Here is a 23189-nt window from a genome sequence, read left to right on the forward strand (position 1 = left end):
TTTTTAATCTTTTGGTATGTATTTTCTAATGAAAAGATTGAAAATTGTTTACTGGTATCAGTTAAGTGAAATAGCTATAATCTGCTGGAATTCTGTGCACTGAATACAATGGGCAAATCTATTAATGCCATATAATATTTAAAACACATTGCTGAATTTTAATACCAAGGATAAAAGAAAAACCATATATTTATAGTTTTTAAAACATACAGATCTGTGATTGCAAAGAGATACCTAGAATTTTCATCAGAATGTTATTGCTGGTTAGTTTGGGATAGGGTTAACAATATTTTTTTAATAAGCACGTTTTGCTTTCAAAGTAGATAGGAACCAATGAAAGCAATTTTTTTTATTTTTGGTTGCTCAGGGTCTTCGTTGCTCCACACGGGCTTTCTCTAGCTGCAGCTGCGGGGGCTGCTCTCTAGTTGCACGCTGGCTTCTCTCGTTGCAGAGCCCACGCTTGAGGCTCTCGGGCGTCAGTAGTTGTGGCGCACAGGCTTAGTTGCCCCACGGCATGTGGCGTCTTCGCAGACCAGGGATCAAACCTGTGTCCCCTGCACTGGCACGCAGATTTTTATCTGCTGTGTCACCAGGGAAGTCCATGATTTTATTTTTAATTACCACCCCCCCAAAAAAAAATTATTTAGAATGGAAATCAGAACCTGGAAAATTCAGCCTCATGTGTTAGCTGTACATTGTCATTCTCCCGGAACACAAGCACCAGTGTGAACTGGAAAGGTGGAGGTAGCATTGTGATCAAATGTTACATTTTTAAGGAAAATTATTTCAGAAGTAATAATTGGGTTTTATTAGCACATTCATTTGTAACAACATTCTTTGACTGTTGAGATAGAACACTTGTTCAACAGATCTAAATTTTTACTTCCTCTGTTTTTTTGTGGGATTTTTTCTTTTTTTTTAGAAATGTGTTTTATCTAGAAATATGGGGCTGATTGTTTACAAACCTTGCCTTTTTTAATATAGGAATCCAAGAAGAGATTTGATACTGAGGAGGAATTTAAGAAGCGAGCATATCAGTGTGTTGTTTTGCTCCAGAGTAAAAATCCAGACATCATAAAAGCTTGGAAACTCATCTGTGATGTCTCCCGCCAAGGTAAGCTTCTGGGCTTTGTTTATTTTTCCAGCGAATACTACTGCATGTAGTTTCTTGAGTATTCAGAATTGACTTTGAATGACGTATTAAATATTCAAGGGCTAACAAATAGATTTTTTTTTCTTACATATTTTCTGAAATTGAAACTACAAAGAAAGTTTATTTATAAAGACAGGCAGGTGCAAAATTTAATTTCTTTAGAAGTCAGGAAAAATTAGTTAGAAAAAAAGTAGAAAGGAAAAAGATGCTATTCACATTAAGCATCCGAAGCTATAAAATCCTTACAAATAAATCTATCCAGAAATATGTAGGGCTAAAATGAAGGGAAATACACACCAGGGTGGAACAGAATGTTTGGGTAGAGTGTCATGCCACGTCCCCTAGTTCTCCATATTCATTTATGGTTTCAAGACAGTTCTGAGTGTTCAGACTTGACAGTGTTATCTGAAAGGTCACTTTGAAGAACAGATGAACACGAATAGCCAGTAGATCTTTGGAAGAGGCTGGTGGCTGTTTTGCCACACGAGGCAGTAAAATGTATTGTGTTACTGTAGGTTATCTTTTTAAATTATACATTCTCTTTATTTTATGACTTTTTCCCTAGAGTTTAATAAAATCTATGAGGCATTGGACATCTCTTTAATAGAGAGGGGAGAATCCTTCTATCAAGATAGGATGCATGATATTGTAAAGGAGTTTGAAGATAGAGGTAAGCACTCTTTTTTTATTTTTAACTTGATTGTACAAATTTTCAAACATAGGCAAAAGCAGAGAGAATATTATAGTGACATCCCAGCTTCATGCACTTGTCACCAACTTAATTATGAACACAGGCAGACCTTATTGTGTCTGTTACCTTCCTGTACACTGCTTATATAATTTCTTCTATAACTGCTTTGGTTTGTCTCTGAAACAAGAGACCCTTCATCCCACCTCAAAACCATGATAGCGTTATCACTCCATGACAATTAATACTTCTTTCTTTTTTTTTTTAATTTGTTATTTGGCTACGTCAGGTCTTAGTCACATCATGTGGAATCTTTCATTGCAGTGAACAGACTCTCTTGTGGCACGTGGCCTTCAGTAGTTGCTCTGTGCCCTGGTCCACTGGCTTAGTTGCTCTGACGTGTGGGATCTTAGTTCTTTGACCAGGGATTGGATCCTAGTTCCCTGACCAGGGATTGAACCCATGCCCCTGCATTGCAAGGCAGATTCTTAATCACTGGACCACCAGAGAGAAGTCCCAATGATTTCTTAATAGCAAGTCATGAGTTCACATTTCCTAAGCTGATTCAGAGTCTGCACATTACATTTGTTTAATATAAAATTTGTTAAGTCATGGGTTTCTCTCCATAGCCCCACACTTCTTTCTCATTTATTATTGAAGAAACTAGGCCATTTGTCTTACAGAGATTTCCGTATGGTGTTGTGTGGCATAATTCCTCTATCTGTATTTTCTAAAGAGGCTAGATTAAACTCTGATTTGTGTTTTCTTTTCTTGTTTTGTCTTGTTTATTTGTGAGAATGCCACTTTTTAGTTGACTCTCTTGTTACGATGTTAAGATGAATTAGTGGGTTCAGGTATTGTCAACCTGATCTGTCCTTTAATTTCCCCATTAGACTTTCCTCTAGTGGTTTTAGCCGCTATTGATGGTCATGACTTGGTTCTGTTGTTTTATTGGAGGTTGGGAATACAGCATTCTGTCGTTTCTTGGTTTGTTACCTGGAATTCTCCTGTGCAGAACTTTGTCGCATAATCATTTTGGTTAACCAGAGGTACGGTTCATAGGCAAACAGTATAAATGCTTGGTTCTTTCTTTATTTTTATTTACCAGTTTTCAGAATAGTAAACTAGTTTCTTAATATCTTCCAGATGTAACAACTGGATTATTTTTAGCATTATTGTAAATTAGGTTTAATATATTTTATATTTTCCAACTGTTTGCCTTTATTTTTTTAATATTCAAATTGTCTTGTATTTCGCTAATGGTAGTCTCAAGTGGCTTTCCATTTTTTCCCCCTTGACCCTTAGAGTTTTTGATAGTTTACTTGTTTTCTGGACACAATATTTCAGGATAAGTTTGTACATTTCCTGCCTTAATTGTGGATTCAGCTCTTCTGTTATCTCCAGGGAAGCTTAGTTCCTTGAATGAGAAATGATACTTACTAATCACATTCTGGAAACTTAAGGACCATACTTTTAAGATAAGGAATTTTTAAAAGTTGTTTTAACTTGAGATATAGTTGATTTACAATTAATTTCTGCTTTACAGCAAAGTGACTCAGTTATATATATAAATTTTTTTTCATATTTTCCATTGTGATTTATCACAGAATATTCATCTTAGTTACCTGTGCTATATGATAGAACCCTGTTTACCCGTTCTGTGTATAGCAGTTTGGAACTACCAACTCCAGACCCCCTTCCCTCCCTCTAACTACAAGTCTGTTCTCTGTGAGTCTGTTTCTCTTTCGCAGGTAGGTTCATTTGTGTCATGTTTTAGAGCCCACGTGTACATTATATCACGATTTTGTCTCTGTCTGACTGCACTCAGTATGACAGTCTTTAGGTCTATCTGTGTTACTGTTAATGGCATCTCTGCTGAGGTCCAGCCCCGGCTGATCCAGGGTATTCGAAGGAGAGACGGCTTCAGCGACCTATTCAAATGTTAATTAGAGATAGAGTAATAGAATGAGGATAGCTCAGTAGGAAAATTCAGTGGAGAAAAGAAGCTGAGTAGCTTGGTTTACGTGGAAAATCAATATAACCCGTGACACCAGGTTAGCTCTGACCACGGAAGCCGCAGGCGCCCTCTCGAATAGCGGAAGGTGCCCACCTTAGACACCTTCTTGAGTGGGTCTTAGAAGCCCAGGCAAATAAATGGTCGCAGAGGATTTCCACGCTCCAGATGGAGACTCAGCTGGAAATTGAGGGGAAGAATGACATGGGGAGACCAAGCTTTGGTGAGCAAGGCCCGTAGCTTTATTTTCAACAGGGGCTTTTATACCCTAAGTTACACATAGAGGATAATAGGGGATGCAAAGTCAGCAGTCTTTGATCCTTATCAAAAACCAGGGTTTCTTTCCTGCAGATTTATCGTATACAAATGGTTTAGGTGATTTACATCATCTTCTGGCCAGAAGGCCTATTAACATTTTATGACTCTTGACAAAGACTGATTTTCTCTAAGAGTAATTATTTTAAGGTTTGGCGCCATCTTCCGAAGGTGTTAGATAAAATTGCATTCCTATAGGGCGGATGTGTAATGGGTTTACAACAAAGGAAAGAATTTATTACCTTAAGGGTCTAAAGTTGCTAACACCAAGGCCACTACTTATTTTTTCTACATACCAACTATTAATTAATACACATTCAAGGATACAATACAGAGGATGTGGAAACTTGGCAGCAAGCATTGGCTCATCAATGAAATCTTTTACTAGTTTTATTCTGACAGTTTCTAACTCTCTCAGAAGCTCTAAGCTATTTGAATATCTTAAGCTTCCCATGCCTCTCGAGGCTGGGAGACTGTAAACAATTGTATGCATAGCTGTAGGAGCCCGGGTAAATTTGTCAGGCGTGTTAGAGAGCCATCTGAGGGGTTTGGATTTAAACACTCCTAATTGCCCAGGAACTTTATTAATTGGAGCTGTTAGTTAACTCTTTGACAGAGAGAGCGAGATGGTGGTGGGGGTGGGGGACAGTCCCCAGTAAAGTCCGAGGTGAGAGCACAAAGCAATAAAGTAGGCAGACTCTGGCTTTTTTGGGGGGGTAGATGCTCGAGAATATCCAGGGGGACTCCTGAGGCTCGATCTCGCCTTTGCGTATGCCAAGCCTCCTTCCTCATGACCTTTGTCACGAGTGGAATGCCTCACCGGCTCCCGGCACATCTCATTCTTTTTTATGGCTGAGTAGTGTCCCGTTGTATGTGTATGCCATGTCTTCTTTATCCACTCATCTGTCAATGGATATTTAGGTTGTTTCCATGGCTGTTATGAATAGTGCTGCTGTGAAGACAGGGGTGCATGCATCCTTTTGAATTATAGTTTTATCCAGATATATGCCCAGGAATGAGATTGCTGGATCATACAGCAACTCTAGTTTTTGTTTATTGGGGAACCTCCATACTGTTTGCCATAATGGCTGCACCTGTTTATATTCCTACCAGTAATGTAAGAAGGTTCCCTTTTCTCTACACCCTCTCCAGCATTTGTTATTTGTAGACGTAGGTAAAAAGATTTTAATAATGAGAAAAGAAGCTGGCCATGTTAGTCATGCTAGCAGAAAGGAGGAATTCAACAAAGCAAGGCAAAGCAAGTGTGGGGTCCTTAGAAATAGTTTAGGATATTGGAGGGAGACTGTATTCCTTGCTGTAAGGGGAAGATGAGAATCCAGATTGTCATAATGTGAGAAACACTTTAATTGTGACATTATTTTGTACTCATAACAAGAAAAGTAATGTCCATTAAAGAAAGAAAAGAAGCACAAAGAAATTAGTAACTTCCCAAGGTTACATAGCTAATAACTGCTAAGTCAGGATTCAAACCTGGGAAGTCTGGCTTCAGAGTTTGTTTTTAACCAGGATTTTGTACTGCCTTCACCCTACCAAGCATCAGTTTTCTAAAATGTTAAAAAAGGAAAAAGGCAATAGTAATAGTATTTACTGCATAGAGTTATTGTGAAGGTTGAATTTAAGACTCAATATAGTATTTAGCATATAGTAGCACACACTGAGGAGAAGGAAATGGCAACCCACTCCAGTGTTCTTGCCTGGAAAATCTCATGGATGAGGAGCCTTGTGGGCTGTAGTCTGTGGGGTTGCTAAGAGTCTGACATGACTGAGCAACTTCACTTTCACTTTTCACTTTCATGCATTGGAGAAGGAAATGGCAACCCACTCCAGTGTTCTTGGCTGGAGAATCCCAGGGATGGCGGAGCCTGGTGGGCTGCTGTCTATGGGGTCGCAGAGTCAGACATGACTGAAGCAACTTAGCAGCAGCATACTCTGAAATATGGCTGTTTTTACCATCATGTTCCTTATTGTCCCTTCTTGCATCCAAGAATTTTGCCTTTTTCATCATGAGTGTATGAACATGATTTTATTTTTTCCATTTTACTAGTCATTTCAATGCTGAATCCTGCCATGTTTGTGCCCTGAACTCTGTTGTAGTTGTAACTCGAAAACTATAAATGAATGAATACATTTTAAGAGGTAATGATAGAAATTGCATCTTTCTCCCCAAGGAAGCTATGGCTTCTGCTTGAAAGCAAAGCACAGATTGCCATGTTTTGTGTCTGCTGGGCAGGTGGACGACTCCTCATAGAGTGAAATGCTCTGTGAAGAGTTTGGCAGCCAGGTGTCGTGTTACTTTGGGAAACTACCAGGAACACTCCCTGGGTGCCCAGACACAGTTTTCTCTTTTTCTCTTTTCTTCTAGGATTTGTGCAAGTGGACGATGGCAGAAAGATTGTGTTTGTTCCGGGATGTTCTGTACCATTAACCATAGTAAAATCGGATGGAGGTTATACCTATGATACATCTGACCTCGCTGCCATTAAACAAAGACTGTTTGAGGAAAAAGCAGATATGATCATCTATGTGGTGGACAATGGACAAGTAAGTTTGTACATTTGTATCAACTTGCATTGTCTGATTGGAGGTAAGGCAGTATGGTGAAGCATTTGGCACTCAAAAACCCTGTAAATTTTCCTCAAAGACGGAAATTCAGAAAAGTGATATGAGAGAGAGAGCAGGGTTTGAATTTGGCCAAACTTGTTCACTTCTCAGTTTTCCCACTTGTCTCTGTAAACTAGGAAGGATGTTCCCTTATTCTCATAAATAAGGAATAAAGAAGAGCTTCTATAACTTTACTTGCCTTAAAAGGTTAGTGAGTGATTTGAATTTTACAAATCTTTATTCCTAAGTAGAAGAGCTTTAAGTCATTTTTTAAATTAGAAAGTTTAGCAAGTAACTTTCTCTTTCTATTTCTTTATAGTCCTTACACTTCCAGACAGTATTTGGTGCTGCTCAAATGATTGGTTGGTATGACCCTGCCGTAACTCGAGTGTCTCATGCTGGATTTGGTGTGGTGCTGGGGGAAGACAAGTGAGTCTGCAAATGTGAAGGTGGTAACAGCGCCCGACCCCCAGATTCTTCAGTAGAGACCATTTCATTTGATACCAGAGTCTGTATAAGCTGTAGTATGTACGCAGCCAAGCTGTTCCGTACCTGTGTCTCATCACTGCCAGAGAGTGCAGCCTTTTAGGAAGAATTGAGAGATTTTTACATCTTCCATTTAATATTGTCTTAGGATCCCTTAGTTATTTAATTACCACATCATTTTTGATTTGGAGACATGGCCTAAATTCTGCCATCACATAAAAGTGGGTGATGTTTCTAAAAGCTTCATGAAGTAGCTCAAGGTGCTTAACACGCCAATGTGCAAAAATCCTAACTAAGCATATAAAAGGCCTGCTGCTGCTGCTAAGTCGCTTCAGTCACGTCCGACTCTGTGCGACCCCATAGACGGAAGCCCACCAGGCTCCCCCGTCCCTGCTGGGATTCTCCAGGCAAGAACACTGGAGTGGGTTGCCATTTCATTCTCCAATGCATGAAAGTGAAAAGTGAAAGTGAAGTCGCTCGGTCGTGTCCAACTCTTCGTGACCCCATGGACTGCAGCTACCAGGCTTCTCCGTCCATGGGATTTTCCAGGCAAGAGTACTGGAGTGGGGTGCCATTGCCTCCTAGCCCTACCCAAATAAATGTCAGGGTATTTATTTTAGATGTAAGGTTATATGCAGACAAAATACCTTAGATAAAACATATAATTCTGTATAGCTGCACTTTTTTTGTAATTGGAAGACACCTGGTCCTTAAGGTATTCACGGTCCTAAGAAAGTGCTAAAAATCAAACACGTGAGTATTGCTTTAGAGTATCTTATTTTCCTGTTCTGTTTTCTTTTGACTAACATTTAGATGATTATTCCTACAATTGGGAGAAAATTACCACATTTACTTTTTTTTTTTTTTGCCTTGGAAGTCTCTATTTTTTTATTTTTTTTTTTTTCATTTTAAATTTAAATTTATTTATTTTAATTAGAGGCTAATTACTTCACAATATTGTATTGGTTTTGCCATACATCAACATGAATCCTCCACGGGTGTACACGTGTTCCCAATCCTGAACCCCCCTCCCACCTCCCTCCCCGTACCATCCCTCTGGGTCATCCCAGTGCACCAGCACCAAGCTTCCTGTAAATGTGCTTCCTAAAAAGCACATTTACTTTTTATGTCTGATATTTATCACCAATAATTATATGTCAGCATTTGTTTATCATGTAATGGCTAGAGGATTTTTTGTTTTTGTTTTTGTTTTTTTTATATAATTTATTTTTTTTATTGAAGGATAATTGCTGAACAGAATTTTGTTGTTTTCTGTCAAACCTCAACATGAACCAGCCATAGGTATACAAATATCCCCTCCCTTTTGAACTTCCTCCCATCTCCCTCCCCTCTAGGTTGATACAAAGCCCCTGTTTGAGTTTTCTTAGCCATACAGCAAATGCCTGTTGGCTATGTTACTCTTCCCATACATCTCACCCTCTCCCCATGTCCACAAGTCTAGTCTCTATGTCTCTTTCTCCATTGCTGCCCTGTAAGGAAATTCTTCAGTACCATTTTCCTAGCTTCCATATATATGTGTTAGAATACGATATTTATCTTTGTCTTTCTGACTTACTTCACACTGTGTATAGGTTCTAGGTTTATCCACCTCATTAGAACTGACTCAAAGGCATTCCTTTGTATGGCTGAGCAATATTCCATTGTGCATATGTACCACAACTTCATTTATTCATCTGTCAATGGACATCTGGGTTGCTTCCATGTTCCAGCTGTTGTAAATAGTGCTGCAGTGAACAATGGGATACATATGTCTTTTTCACTTTTGGTTTCCTCAGGGTATATACCTAGGACTGGGATTGCTGGGTCATATGATGGTTTTATTCCTAGTTTTTAAAGGAATCTCCATACCGTCTTCCATACTGGCTGTATCAATTTACATTTCCACCAACAGTGCAAGAGCGTTCCCTTGCCTCCACACCCTCTCCAGCACTTACTGTTTGTAGACTTTTTGATGGTGGCCATTCTGACTGGTGTGAGGTGATATCTCATTGTGGTTTTGATTTGCATTTCTCTAATAGTGAGCGATGTTGAGCATCTTTTCATGTGTTTATTAGCCATCTGTATGTCTTCTTTGGAGAAATGTCTGTTTAGGTCATTTTCCCACTTTTTGATTGGGTTGTTTGTTTTTCTGGTATTGAGTTGTATGAGCTGCTTGTATATTTTGGAAATTAAACTTGTGTCAGTTGTTTCATTTGCTATTGTTTTCTTCCATTCTGAGGGTTGTCTTTCACCTTGCTTATAGTTTCCTTTGCTGTGCAAAAGCTTTTAAGTTTAATCAGGTCCCACTTATTTACTTTTGTTTCCATTACTCTAGGAGGTAGGTCATAGAGGATCTTGCTTTGATTGATGTTATTGAGTGTTCTGCCTATGTTTTCCTCTAAGAGTTTTATAGTTTCTGGTCTTATATTTAGGTCTTTAATCCGTTTTGAGTTTATCTTTGTGTATGGTGTTAGGAAGTGTTCTAATTTCATTCTTTTACATGTAGCTGTCCAGTTTTCCCAGCACCATTTATTGAAGAGGCTGTCTTTGTTCTATTGTATATTGCCTCCTTTGTCAAAAATAAGGTACCCATAGGTGCATGGGTTTATTTCTGGGCTTTCTGTCTTGTTCCATTGATCTTTATTTCTGTTTTTGTGCCAGTACCATACTGTCTTGATGACTGTAGCTTTGTAGTATAATCTGAAGTCAGGAAGGTTGATTCCTCCAGCTCCATTCTTCTTTCTCAAGACTGCTTTGACTATTCGGGGTCTTTTGTGTTTCCATATGAATTGTTAAATTTTTTGTTCTAGTTCTGTGAAAAATGTCATTGGTAATTTGATAGGGGTTGCATTGAATCTGTAGATTGCTTTTGGTAGTATAGTCATTTTCACAGTATTGATTCTTCCTACCCTGGTTGTATTGTTTTAGATATCTGCATTCATGTAATTATGGTGTCCTACACCATAAAAAAAAATTATCAGGGATAGCTAGCCAGTGGCATCCTACCATATTTTAAACATTGATATTAAAATGCTCAAATTCAGACCTCCCTTGGTGGTCCAGTGGTTAAGACTCTGAGCTTCCACTACACGGGCGTGGGGTTCAGTCTCTGGTCAGGGAAGTTATGCATGCCGTGCAGTGTGGCCAAAAAAAATAAATAAAATGCTCAGATTCTGCCGTCTATTTTTTTAGTGAATTTTTCTTTTTTTAAGGCTTTTTACAATAAAAAATATATCATTTTTTTGATCAACTTCCTGTGTATTGAGCACCCACTGTTCATGGCATTGGCTGGGTGCTCCACAGTGTGTACATGAAGATAACATAAAACACGTCCTCTTTCCTGAAGAAGCCTGTCCTCTAAAGCAGAGCAGTTCCCTTTGGAGCCTGTTAAAATACACATGCCAGGCCCTCCCAGGAGAGCTAATGACTTTCTAGGTCTGCAGTGGGTAGTAGGCATCTGTTTTTGAAAGCTCTTTTTGATATTCAGCTGTGCGTCCCTCTCTAGAACCACTGGTGAGAGGAGAAGAGAGGACCCACACACACGAAAGATAAAGATTCAAGGCAGGCACAGTAGGGAGTAACAGGAAAGACCAGATTTTGCCAAGAGGAGACGTCCTTAAGGAAGGCTTTCTTAGCATTTTGCCTAGGCTTTATGATGGGTATCATTTCATCACACAGAAGGTTTGGAAGTTGTTGGATTCTCAAGGATGGGCAGGGATGACATAAGGAAAGCCTGGGAAATCATGTAGTTTTGGAATAATAAAGGAGTTTAATTCCGTAATAAAGGGCAAGATGATCCCTTTTAAAGGCAACTTTGAACATACAACTTTAACAGGAAGTATCACAGGCACTTTGGCAGACTTTGTGTTCAATAGAAAAGCATGCTTCCTTTGTATCATTGTTGGGATTGAACAATGTTTTTAATTTAAAAGGAAAAAAAAGACAGTATCTTGCAAACTTATTTAATAGGTAAAATTCAATTTTCATGAGATGCTTTTTAACAGTGCAGTTGCCCAGGGCAGTGCTTATCTGTACTTTTGCCCCATCCACAAAGATTCTGATTTCAGTGGGTATGAGTAGGGCCCTGACATCCAGTTTTAAAAGTTCTCAGGCTGATTTTGATACGTTCTTAGGGTTGCTGCTAAGCTGCTAAGTCACTTCAGTCGTGTCCGACTCTGTGCGACCCCATTGACAGCAGCCCACCAGGCTCCCCTGTCCCTGGGATTCTCCAAGCAAGAACACTGGAGTGGGTTGCCATTTCCTTCTCCAGTGCATGAAAGTGAAAAATGAAAGGGAAGTCGCTCAGTCGTGTCCGACTCTTAGCAACCCCATGGACTGCAGCCTACCAGGTTCCTCCATCCATGGGGTTTTCCAGGCAAGAGTACTGGAGTGGGGTGCCATTGCCTTCTCTGGTTGGCTACCACTATAAAGGTGGAATTACTAGTCAGGAAAATGCAAGTGAGATTCCAGTTAAGAATTTCCTCCCAAGAAATTCTAGAAGCAAAAGTATTAAATAATTCTCTAAGAAGGCAAAACAACTAACCCAAACCTCATGTTCAGGAAAATGAACAAATGAACAGATGCCTTCTTTCTTTTCCTTTTAGGGACTGTATTAAAAATGGATATGTAGAGAATGCTACTAGGAGCCTAAAGCATAGAATGCTTGGAGTAGAGGGTTATAGATGAGAGACACTTGGGAGTGTCTACTTTTCTTTTGTCAACCACCCTAGTTGTCAACTGAATAAGGTGATGTCAAACCTTAACTTTCAAAGATTTCTAAGTTGGAAGGTCTGCTTCAAAATGTGTTTAATCGGGACATTTAAATTTTATTAGGAAGAAGTTTAAAACACGATCGGGTGAAACAGTGCGCCTCATTGACCTCCTGGAAGAAGGACTAAAACGCTCCATGGACAAATTGAAGGAAAAAGAAAGAGACAAGGTAATCCAAAGACTGACTTGTATATTGTGTAGCATGCATTTTGTTGTGGTTTTTCATTTTTGTTTTTATTGAGAGAACTGGGAAGGTTTATAAGCAGTCAGTCAACTTCTGACAGGCTTATATCTCAGGTTATTGCACAGTTAGTTTCATGAATTGCTGAGTGTTTATTGTGAAAATGTAGTTCGTAGCTATTACAAAAGACCATGGCCTTTTCTTCCTTTGTTAACGTGGCATAGACTCTCTGCTGCTGCTTGGCAGTTCACCTGTCACTGCTTTGAAGCAATGACAGGAGAATACTGAAGACTGAGGCGGTTTGAGTGAATAGCCTACATTAGAGTGTACATCTGCTGAGCTCCTTTCCCTGGGAGCGTGTGAAGAGTCATCATTAGCAGTAACACCGACCACACGAGGCTTCCCTTGAGCCCACAGAGTAGGCGACGTGATGGCCTTTCATAGCACCCTTAGAAAGGACTGTGGTTGGATTTGTGTGAAATTTGGATGAACTGCATCAAAGTAGGGAAAAAATTTTTTTTTTTACTATAAAATAGAGGTCAGAGATTGAGTCAAAGGATCTTAGGTCTTTTACATTCCAGCAGTCAAATGGAATGAACATAACTACTGTAAACAGAAGAGTAAAATTATAGAAAGAGACACAGAATAGGATTAAATGTAGACATGAATGAGCCAAACAAAAAAGGGGTCTTCGAGGACATACTCTGGTTGGTTTGGGTAGATCACTAATAATCCAGAGAGCATGAAGGCAGGCTCTAAGGGAACATTCTCCCCACCTGTTCCATTTCCATTGTTTGCAAAGTGAAACATGAAATTGTTTTTTATTGTTTCCAGTTGGTGGTTGTCAAGTGTACCCAGTTGGTATCTCCAGAATGGTTTTGCCTTTTAGTCCTGGCCTAGGTATAAGTGGCAGTCAGATGAAAAGTGGAAAATTCAGTCACTAATCAGTTTGTTTAGTCTGCATAGTAACAAAAACTGCTTTAACTATTTGGCCATTTCAGCTACTATTTTTAATCTACATAGAGTAAATGTAAAGCTTGATGAATTTTTATACACACATATATACACACTGCTGCTGCTGCTAAGTCGCGTCAGTCGTGTCCGACTCTGTGCAGCCCCATAGACGGCAGCCCACCAGGCTCCTCTGTCCCTGGGATTCTCCAGGCAAGAACACTGGGGTGGGTTGCCATTTCCTTCTCCAGTGCGTGAAAGTGAAGTTGCTCAGTTGTGACCATGCTAACATCAACCAATCAAGTTATATCTCTGTCACCCCAGAAAGTTTCCTATCACCATAGATCATTTTTGTTTATTTGAGGAGTTTAAATGAAAGCATAAAGTATGTTCTGTTTTCCAGGTATATCAGTAGTTCTTTTTACTGCTAGATAATAGTATTAATGTGTTTCTTCTGTTGAAGGACATTAGGGTTGTTTCTGTTTGTTGACTGTTAACGAATAAGAAGCTGTTAATAATTTCAGCATTTCTGTTCAAGCCACCTTTTGGGTACATGCACTTTTCTCTTAGATGTATATCTAGGAATGGCATTTCTGGGTTGTAGGGTGGGCTTACATTTAACTGTTTTAAAAATTGCCAAGGAGAGAGTTACAAGCGTTATATACTCCCATCACTAGTACGATTGTTCCAGTTGCCCTGTATCTTGCCACATAACTGGTTTTGTGAGTCTTACTTTAATAGCTTTTCTGGTGAATATGTATTAGCATCTCACAAGTTAAAATTTGCATTTCTCTGATGAGTAACTAACGTTAACTGTTGCTTTTTGATCATCAGGGTATCTTTTGTGAATAATATGTTCAAGTCTTTTGCGTAGTGTTTGTTTTAGACCATCCATTTATATTTATCCACATATTTACACTTTCCTGTGAACTTTATTCCTCCTTGCAGTTTCTAATTGCCTAGGTGCAGTTTGGAGAGGGAAGTAGAGTATTTCCTTCTTTCCTTTGTATTTATCTTGCTTGAAGTTGCTGACTTTTCTGAGCGTTGGGTTCCTCATCAGTTTAGGAAAATTCTCAGCCATATCTCTTCAAACATTGCATCTTTGCCCCATTCTGTTGTGGAATCCAAGTACATATATTATGTTAGAACTTTTGACTGTGTCCCAGAGTGTTTTTTCACTTTTTTTTTTTTTTCCTATTTTTCTCCTCTATATGCTTTATTTTGGATATTCTAAATACCTTAATCATAGTTTTCCATTTTGAAATAATTTCAGACAAAAAAAATTATAAAATAGTACAAAGTATTCCCATATCAGCCTCCCCAAATATTAACATCCTATAGATGAAGTATGATTTCAAAACCAAGAAATTAACATTGCTACAGTACAGTTCACTAATCTGCAGACCTTAGTCAGATTTTGCCATTTGTCTTTTTCTAGTCCAGGATCACATGTTGCATTTAGTCTTCATGTTGTCTTAATCTTTTTTAATCTGGGCAGTTCCTTGCTCTTTCTCTTTCATCATCTTGACACTTATTGTCAGGTTTTCTGTGGAATGTCCTGCAGCTGGGTTTATCTGGTATTTCTTCATGATTAAATTCAAGTTATACCGTCTTAGGAAGATAAGTTTCCTTCTCACTTCAGTATTTCAGGAGGCACACGATGTTGCTGTGTCTCATGATTGTTAACATTAATTTTGCTCACTTTTGTTACGGTGATACTATCAGTTTTCTCCATTGTGAAGTTACTGTTTATCCTCTTTGTAATTAATAAGTATTCTTTAAATGATTCCAGACTTTTAAAAGGTGTATCAGTGTCAGACTTTATTTTTCTGGGCTCCAAAATCACTGCAGATGGTGACTGCAGCCATGAAATTAAAAGGCGTTTACTCCTTGGAAGGAAAGTTATGACCAACCTAGATAGCATATTCAAAAGCAGAGGCATTACTCTGCCAACAAACGTTTGTCTAGTCAAGGCTATGGTCTTTCCTGTGGTCATGTATGGATGTGAGAGTTGGACTGTGAAGAAGGCTGAGCGCCGAAGAATTGATGCTTTTGAACTGTGGTATTGGAGAAGACTGTTGAGAGTCCCTTGGACTGCAAGGAGATCCAGCCAGTCCATTCTAAAGGAGACCAGTCCTGGGTGTTCATTGGAAGGACTTATGCTGAGGCTGAAACTCCAATTTTTTGGCCACCTCATGCGAAGAGTTGACTCATTGGAAAAGACTCTGATGCTGGGAGGGATTGGGGGCAAGAGGAGAAGGGGATGACAGAGGATGAGATGGCTGGATGGCATCACTGACTCGATGGACATGAGTCTGAGTGAACTCTGGGAGTTGGTGATGGACAGGGAGGCCTGGCATGCTGCGATCCATGGGGTCGCAAAGAGTCGGACATGACTGAGCGACTGATCTGATCTATTTATTTTATTTTTGGCTGTGCTGGGTCTTCATTGTGGTGCGTGGGCTTCTCGTTGCTGTGGTTTCTCTTGTAATGGAGCATAGGCTCTAGGGAGCATGGGCTTCAGTAGTTGCTGCGCAGCATGTGGGATCTTCCCGGACCAGGGGTCGAACTCGTGTCCCCTGCATTAGCAGGCAGATTCTTAACCGCTGAACCACCAGGGAAGCTCCAGTTGCAGTCTTTAAAGTTGCTGTTGCTGTGTTTCGGTTGTTTGTATTGTCTTGTTCCCCCTCCCCCTACCTCACCTCCTTGGTTTTTAGTCATTTCATCTGACTGGTGGGTGAAAAGTTGTAATAGTTCTAGATAATGTCATCTTCCTAGTTAAGTTTTCTGGCCGACAGCACACCAGCTAGTTGTCTTAATGATGTCCTTGTGTTGATGCTCTCTGGAGACTTGAAACAGTTGCTTCATATAATTTATTCAGCTTTTAAGTAGTTGATTCTGGTGGAAGGGGTTAGTCTGCTTCAAGCTACTGCATCATGACCCAGACCAGAAATCCTCATATACTTACTTGACCTAATAATGTTTCAGAATATGACCAAATTTACCAAGACAGTGTTTTCTTTTCCAGTTCTTGACACCCTGTTTTTATTCCAGTTAATTACCTGACCCTAATTTTGTTTCCTATAACCTATATCAGAATATTCTATGGAATGAAGCAGATAAAAACTAATAATTGGTGCTTTCGTTTCATATCTACTGAATACACTGGAGAAAGAGTATTCAAGCTGACATTTCATAATTTATAACTCGGGTTTCTCATGGACGCATTCTTTGTTATGCAGAGCCGATGAGTTTTATTTTCCTTATTCCCTCCTTGTAGATTGGTCTGTTTTCCTACCTCAGTGTTGATATTCATTGCAGTTTACTGTTAAAGACCATCAGATGCTCCTCGTGCTTTGTGTGCTGTTCTGTCGCTTCAGTCATGTCCAACTCTGTGTGACCCCATGGACTGTAGCCTGCCAGGCTCCTCTGTCCACGGGATTCTCCAGGCAAGAGTACTGGAGTGGGTAGTCAGTCCCTTCTCCAGGGGATCTTCCTGGCCCAGGGGGCGAACCTGTGTCTCTTAGATCTCCTGTGTTGGTATGCGGGTTCTTTACTAATAGTGCCAACTGGGAAGCCCTAGATGCTCCTTACCACCATCTTTTGTCTGTGAGATGGTGCAACAAAACAAGGATTGGTAACTTAGGAAGTATTTTTTGTTTTTCCAAAAGGTCTTAACCACAGAGGAATTGAAGGCTGCTCAGACCTCTGTTGCTTATGGCTGTATCAAATATGCTGATCTTTCCCATAACCGGCTGAATGACTACATCTTCTCCTTTGACAAAATGCTGGATGACAGAGGAAACACAGCGGCTTACTTGTTGTACGCCTTCACTAGAATCAGGTAATTGGGATGCAGCATTTTTAATTTTGAGTCAAATGATGATTTCTGCTTTGGATCAGGCATTCTTTATTACCTGTTTTCAACGGAGAAGAATATACTTAACAAAGGGGAATGATGGCCGTTACCTGATTTTTCAGGTCGATTGCACGTCTGGCCAATATTGATGAAGAGATGCTCCGGAAAGCTGCTCACGAGACCGAAATCATTTTGGACCATGAGAAGGAATGGAAACTAGGCAGGTGCATTTTGCGGTTCCCTGAGGTTCTGCAGAAGATTCTAGATGACTTACTTCTCCACACTCTGTGTGATTATATCTATGAGCTGGCAACTACTTTCACAGAATTCTATGACAGCTGCTATTGTGTGGAGAAAGATCGGCAGAGTGGTAAGTGGCTCATCCAGTAGTCATATTGGGGATTGGGCACCAACAGAGGCATTCATTTGAGTTGGATGTGGGTAATTTTCAATTTATTTATGGAAACCCCCCACACCCAGTTTCCCCCTAGTTACACAGTAACCCGTATCATATACAACAGACAGAATTGCACTGGCTCTAATACAACCATAAATGGAATTCTTAAACAGACTCGTTTCCCCACCCTCAGGCGCATGGGCTGGAGCCATAAAACTCCAAAGAAACAATTGGAAGGTCACTAGGAATAGGACATTTCCAACAAAAGCAGTGTGACTGATAGTCACAGAGTCGGTCTCTGGGTTCTTAATAATGAAAACTACCCTTGGACGAAAAAAATAATACCTCTTTTAGGCTTTTTGCTCTATTGTGTTATATAGTTAATGAAATAGACTGAACTAATGATTAATAATAATACAGCAAGTAGACGTTTCTGAGAGTCATGGTTGAGAACTTAAAATTTCATTAGGAAAAAAAAATCATTATGGTGTTTAAAGTTAATTCAGACCATGAAGCCTAGAACAGAATTAAAAAAAAGAAAAAGATACAAAGCCTGCACTATTAGACTGTAATTTTATCAGTTAAAAACAGATTTCTTAAACAGAAATTTATTTCTTAGATTTATTTATTTCTTAGATTCTCTCTTTACAGTTTAAGTAAAGATGATTCTAGTTAAAGCCCCCAAAACATACGTTAGGCTATTTACTTCTCAATAAAGTCCAGAACTAGCATAGATTCTTTAACAGTGATTTGTAGAAAAAGTAATTACTCTCTTTGTATTCTCAGGAGAAGTCCTGAAGGTGAACATGTGGCGTATGCTGCTGTGTGAAGCAGTTGCTGCTGTCATGGCTAAGGGGTTTGATATTCTGGGAATAAAACCTGTCCAAAGAATGTAATCCTCCTAAGGTTTGAACACTGTGTTTTCACCAAAGTGGCCATTAGCATTGTTTGCTTTTTTACAATCATGTGGATACAAAAACAAGTAAAAGGAATTTATCAACTCTCTCTAGAACTTGTGGTTCTTTGTCTCTCACAACTAAACTTCTGAAAAGTACTTTCACTAACTTTAATTAGATAAGGAATCCCATTTATTGACCCCTAATGTAGTCCCCAAGAACACAACCTTCACTGCCATTTATTCTGGAGAAACACGTGTTTAATATACATGAATGTTACTACACTGTGCTGCTTCCAAGGGTCTCCATGGTCAGAGGAGCCTTAGATATGAATGAATTATGACCATAGCTACCATTTACAAACTGGTCTGTACAGAGCCCGTATCCACAGCATAAAGGATACCTTGGGAATAAATATCTAACCAAATAGAAAATAGCAATAAGACAAATTACGAAGAAACCAAGTAGAAGTTCTAGAGGTGAAAAGTGTAACTGAAATTAAAGATTTGCTAGAGGGGTCCAACAGCAGATTTGAGCAGATAGAAAAAGGAACTTGAAGAGAGGCCAAATTTAAATGAATCAGTCAGAAAGAATTACATCAGTGCTTAGAATGAAATTTTTAAAGAATGAAAAGAGACTAAGATGACCTTTAGGACAACACCAGCAGTACCAACATATGTATAACAGGAGTCCCAGGTGAGAGGAGAGAAAGAAGCATAAAATATTTGAAGAAATAATGGTTAAAAATTTCTCTAATTTGATGAAAATTTTTAATGTACATATAGAAGAAGCGTAGTAAACTCCAAGTAGGATAAAAACAAAGCCTTTTTAAAACACAATCTAGAGAGACAAATTGAAAACTTTGAAAGCAACAAGAAACAAATCACAGTAATTATTTTTTCTAGGAACTGCCACATTTCCCACAGAAGCTCTACCGTTTTACATTCCCACCAACAGTGCACGAGGGTTCCAATTTTTCTATTTTTGTCAACACTTTCTGATAGTAGCCATCCTGTTAGGTGTGAGGTGGTATCACAGTTGTGGTTTGCATTTTCCTAATTAGTTAACATTTTGAAGACCGAAGGAAGGAAATAATAAAGACCAGACTGGAGAGGAATGAAGTAGAGAATAGGAAAACAAGAGAATCGAAAGAAAATCTGGTTCTAAAGATCAGCAGAACTGACAAACGTTTATCACTAGCCTGGTAAGAAAAAGCTGAAATCACTAAAATCAGAAATGAAAGTGGGGCTGTCACTACCAACCTTACATTATAAAATGTGTTATAACTGTACATAGTCCAGCTGCATGCCAAAAAAATTATAGACAGCATAGGTGAAATTTTAAAAATCTGGAAACACAAAATACCAAAGCTGATTGAAGAAGAAATAGAAAATCTTAATAGACCTAAAACAAGTGAAGAGGTTGAATCAATTATTACCAAAAAAAATTCCAGTAAAATTCCAGGGTTGGGTGACTTCTCTGATAAAAAGAATTAACATCAGCTCTCAAACTCTTCCAAAAAATAAAGAAGAATCGTTACCTAACACGTTCTATAAGGTCAGAAGCCCAGTATTACTGTGATGTTGTGTCTGATTGTGACCCCATGGGATTTCCCAGGCAAAAATTCTGGACTGGGTTGCCTTTTCCTTCAGGGAATTCTCTCGACCTAGGAATCAAACCTGGGTCTCCTGCATTGGCAGGCAGATTCTACCACTCAGTATCAAGGGCTTCCCCGGTGGCACTAGTAAAGAACTTGCCTGCCAGTGCAGGAGATTCAGAGACTTGGGTTCAATCTCTGGGTCAGGAAGATCCCCTGGAGGAGGGCACAGCAACCCACTCCAGTATACTTGCCTGAAGACCCCAAGGACAGAGGAGCCTGGTGGGCTACAGTCCATAAGGTTGCAGAGCCGGACCTGACTGAAGCAACTTAGCACACATGCATGCACCCTGATATCGAAGCCAGAAACACAGCAAGAGAAGAGAACCACAGATCGATACCCCTTGTGAATACAAATGAAAACCTCAAAAGTACTAGAAATCAAATTGAACAATTTTAAAAGAAGTATATGGTATGAGCAAATGAGGGGCTCCGATCAAGATGGCAGAGTAGTAGGACATGGAACTCTCCTCCCACAAATACATCGAAAATACATTTACAAATGGATTCTTAACACCTACTGGACACCAATGGAAGTCCTCAAACACCTGAAAGGATGAGAAAGATCTCCACATAACTGGGCAGGAAGAAGGGGTGGGAGGGAGCTGAAGAAAGGAAAAGTTCCCACACCCTAGGAAGACCGCTCACCTGTGGGGAGAGAGCTTGGACAGAGAAGGAGCTTCAGTGGCTCACAGGAGGGCCTGGTAGTTCAAGGCAGGCAGGACAGACAGGTGGTCCATGCCACCGCCCTGTGAGCCCAGCCTGATGTGCATCTGTGGGTAAAGGCACGGGCTGGGAAACAGGGTTGAGAGGACAGGCCTGCGGAGAGGGCTGGTGCTGGCTGCTTGGAGACACCCTGAAGGGACTGGAGTATGGTACAGCTAAGCAACCAGGGGTGCAAGCCTGGCCGCCACAGAAGTGAAGCTCCAGTGTTAAGGGGCCCATTACAGCCTTTTCATCCACACGTCAGCCCCCTGCGCCTTGGGCTCCGGGAGCGTGTGCCCCGCCTGGGCAGGCTTGCAGGTCCCACCTCGGGAGCAGACGCCAGTGGGTTGCCCACGTGCAGAGGGGGGTGGAAAGCACAGCTGGACACAGATAGCCTGAGAGACATCCGAACAGAGTGGGTGTCCCAAAGCTGTGGGCTTTGCGGGTGCCTGCACGAGGGGGCTGGGCCAGGCCAGGATCTAAGCTGTGCGCTCCCACGTCAGCTCCAGGTGTGGGACTTCTGCAGTCCTGGCAGACTGAGAGACACCAGGGCTGATTGCTGACACACCCACAGCTGAGGTCAGTGCCCTCGACAGTGAACTTTGTGGGGGAAAGGTGGCACAACAGAGCACACTCCCCAGGGAACAGCTCCAGCAGAGGGATACTCAGCGGCTCCCTCCCAGTGGGAATGTCCGGTCTACCCCACACCACAGCTCAGAAGCCTATCGGGAACGTCTGCCCCAACAACTAAAGAGCAGACCCTGCCCCTAGCCGGGTAGTGACAACTACAGGGCAAAGAGAAGGCCCCGCTCCACAACCAGGGCAGGGTCTGCTCACCACAACACAGTCACACCTCCCGTCAAGGGGATTAACAGCTGGCCCACACTAAGAGGTGGCAGCCATCCATACCAAAACAGCCCTCACACCCAAAAGATTAAACCTACGCAGGCTACACAGGGATGTCCCCACATAAACACAGACCTCCAAGACCACAGTAGATAACTGTTTTTCCTAAACTGATAGTGCAAGAGAAATATAAGTAAAATGAAAACGCAGAGGAACCTTTCCCAAATATAAAAGATCAGGAGAACTTCCCTGAAAGAACAATGAAACAGACCTCTTAAGCTTAATAGACACTGAGTTCAAAAGGAGGATAATGAAAATACAGAAGGAATTAAGAAAGGCTATTGGAAGAAATTCACGTGAAATGTTCCCTTGGTATCTCCAATTTTCTTGAAGAGATCTCTAGTCTTTCCCATTCTATTATTTCCCTGTAGTTCTTTGCATGGATCACTTAAGAAGGCTTTCTGATCTCTCCTTGCTATTCTCTGGAAGATTACTGTAAAAAGGAACTAGAAACTATAAGGAGGAACTAGGAAAAATTAGAAAATTTATCATGAGCAAATGAGACTATCCAGGAATGTAAGGATGGTTCAACATTTGAAAATAAAGTATACATCATAGTAATCAATTGAGGGTATGGGGGAACCCCACATGAGTATATCAATAGATTGGGAACAAGACAGGGAAATCTGCTTTGGTCTGAAGCTCTAGCCAGGGCAGTTAGGCTAGAAAAAGAACTAAAGGACATTCAGATTCGAAAGGAAGAGGTAAAATTCTCTTTTCACAGATTACACGATTTTATATATTTTAAAAATCCCTGAAGAATACACACACATATACACAAAGACAACCAATAGAGCTTGTAAAAGCAACAAGGTTGCAGGACACGAAGTCAAAGTACAAAACTTAGTTGTATTCCTATTTTTTTTGTTGTATTGCTTACAACAAACAATACAAAAATTAAGAAATCCATTTACAATAGCATCAAAAAAATAAAATAATTAGGAATACATTTAGCCAAGGGAGTGTAAGACCTGTACGCTGTTAAACTACAAAACATGGAAAGAAAATTTTAAAACGTTTAAAAAATGGAATGATATTTCATGTTCATGGTTTGGAAGACTTATTGTTAAGATGGCATTACTTCCCCAATTAATCTACAGATTCAGCCTATTCATGATCAGTAGAATCCTAGCTAACTCCTTGGAGAATCTGACAAGCTGATTCTAAAGTTCATATGAAATTGAAAGACACCCTGATTAGACAAAAGCTTGAAAAAGAACAGTTGGAGAACTCACAATTCCCAATTTCAAGCTGCTAAGTCACTTCAGTCGTGTCTGACTCTGTGTGACCCCATAGATGGCAGCCCACCAGGCTTCCCTGTTCCTGGGATTCTCCAGGCAAGAACACTGGAGTGGGGTGCCATATCCTTCTCTAATGCATGAAGGTGAAAAGTGAAAGTGAAGTCGCTCAGTCATGTCCGACTCTTCGCGACCCTATGGACTGCAGCCTACCAGGCTCCTCCGTCCATGGGATTTTCCAGGCAAGAGTACTGGAGTGGGGTGCTGTTGCCTTCTCTGCCCAATTTCAATTTCAAAACTTGCTACAAATTAACAGTAAACAAAACAACGTGGGACTGGCATTCAGGATAG

General features: G+C 40.2%; 1 protein-coding gene across 1 annotated transcript in view; it reads left to right on the forward strand.

The window, feature by feature from the left end:
* Nucleotides 1-18441, forward strand: part of RARS1 (arginyl-tRNA synthetase 1) — a 29325-nt gene extending 10884 nt beyond the window's left edge. The window contains exons 8-15 of the mRNA XM_005904535.3: nt 985-1114; nt 1719-1823; nt 6554-6732; nt 7112-7221; nt 12112-12217; nt 16852-17024; nt 17162-17409; nt 18223-18441. Coding sequence (XP_005904597.1) covers nt 985-1114; nt 1719-1823; nt 6554-6732; nt 7112-7221; nt 12112-12217; nt 16852-17024; nt 17162-17409; nt 18223-18332 — 1161 coding nt within the window. The 3' untranslated portion in view covers nt 18333-18441. The remainder of the gene's footprint in view (nt 1-984; nt 1115-1718; nt 1824-6553; nt 6733-7111; nt 7222-12111; nt 12218-16851; nt 17025-17161; nt 17410-18222) is intronic.
* Nucleotides 18442-23189: the final 4748 nt, after the last annotated feature.

Source organism: Bos mutus, chromosome 7 (assembly GCF_027580195.1).
Source record: "Bos mutus isolate GX-2022 chromosome 7, NWIPB_WYAK_1.1, whole genome shotgun sequence".
In the NCBI taxonomy this organism is placed as follows: domain Eukaryota; kingdom Metazoa; phylum Chordata; class Mammalia; order Artiodactyla; family Bovidae; genus Bos; species Bos mutus.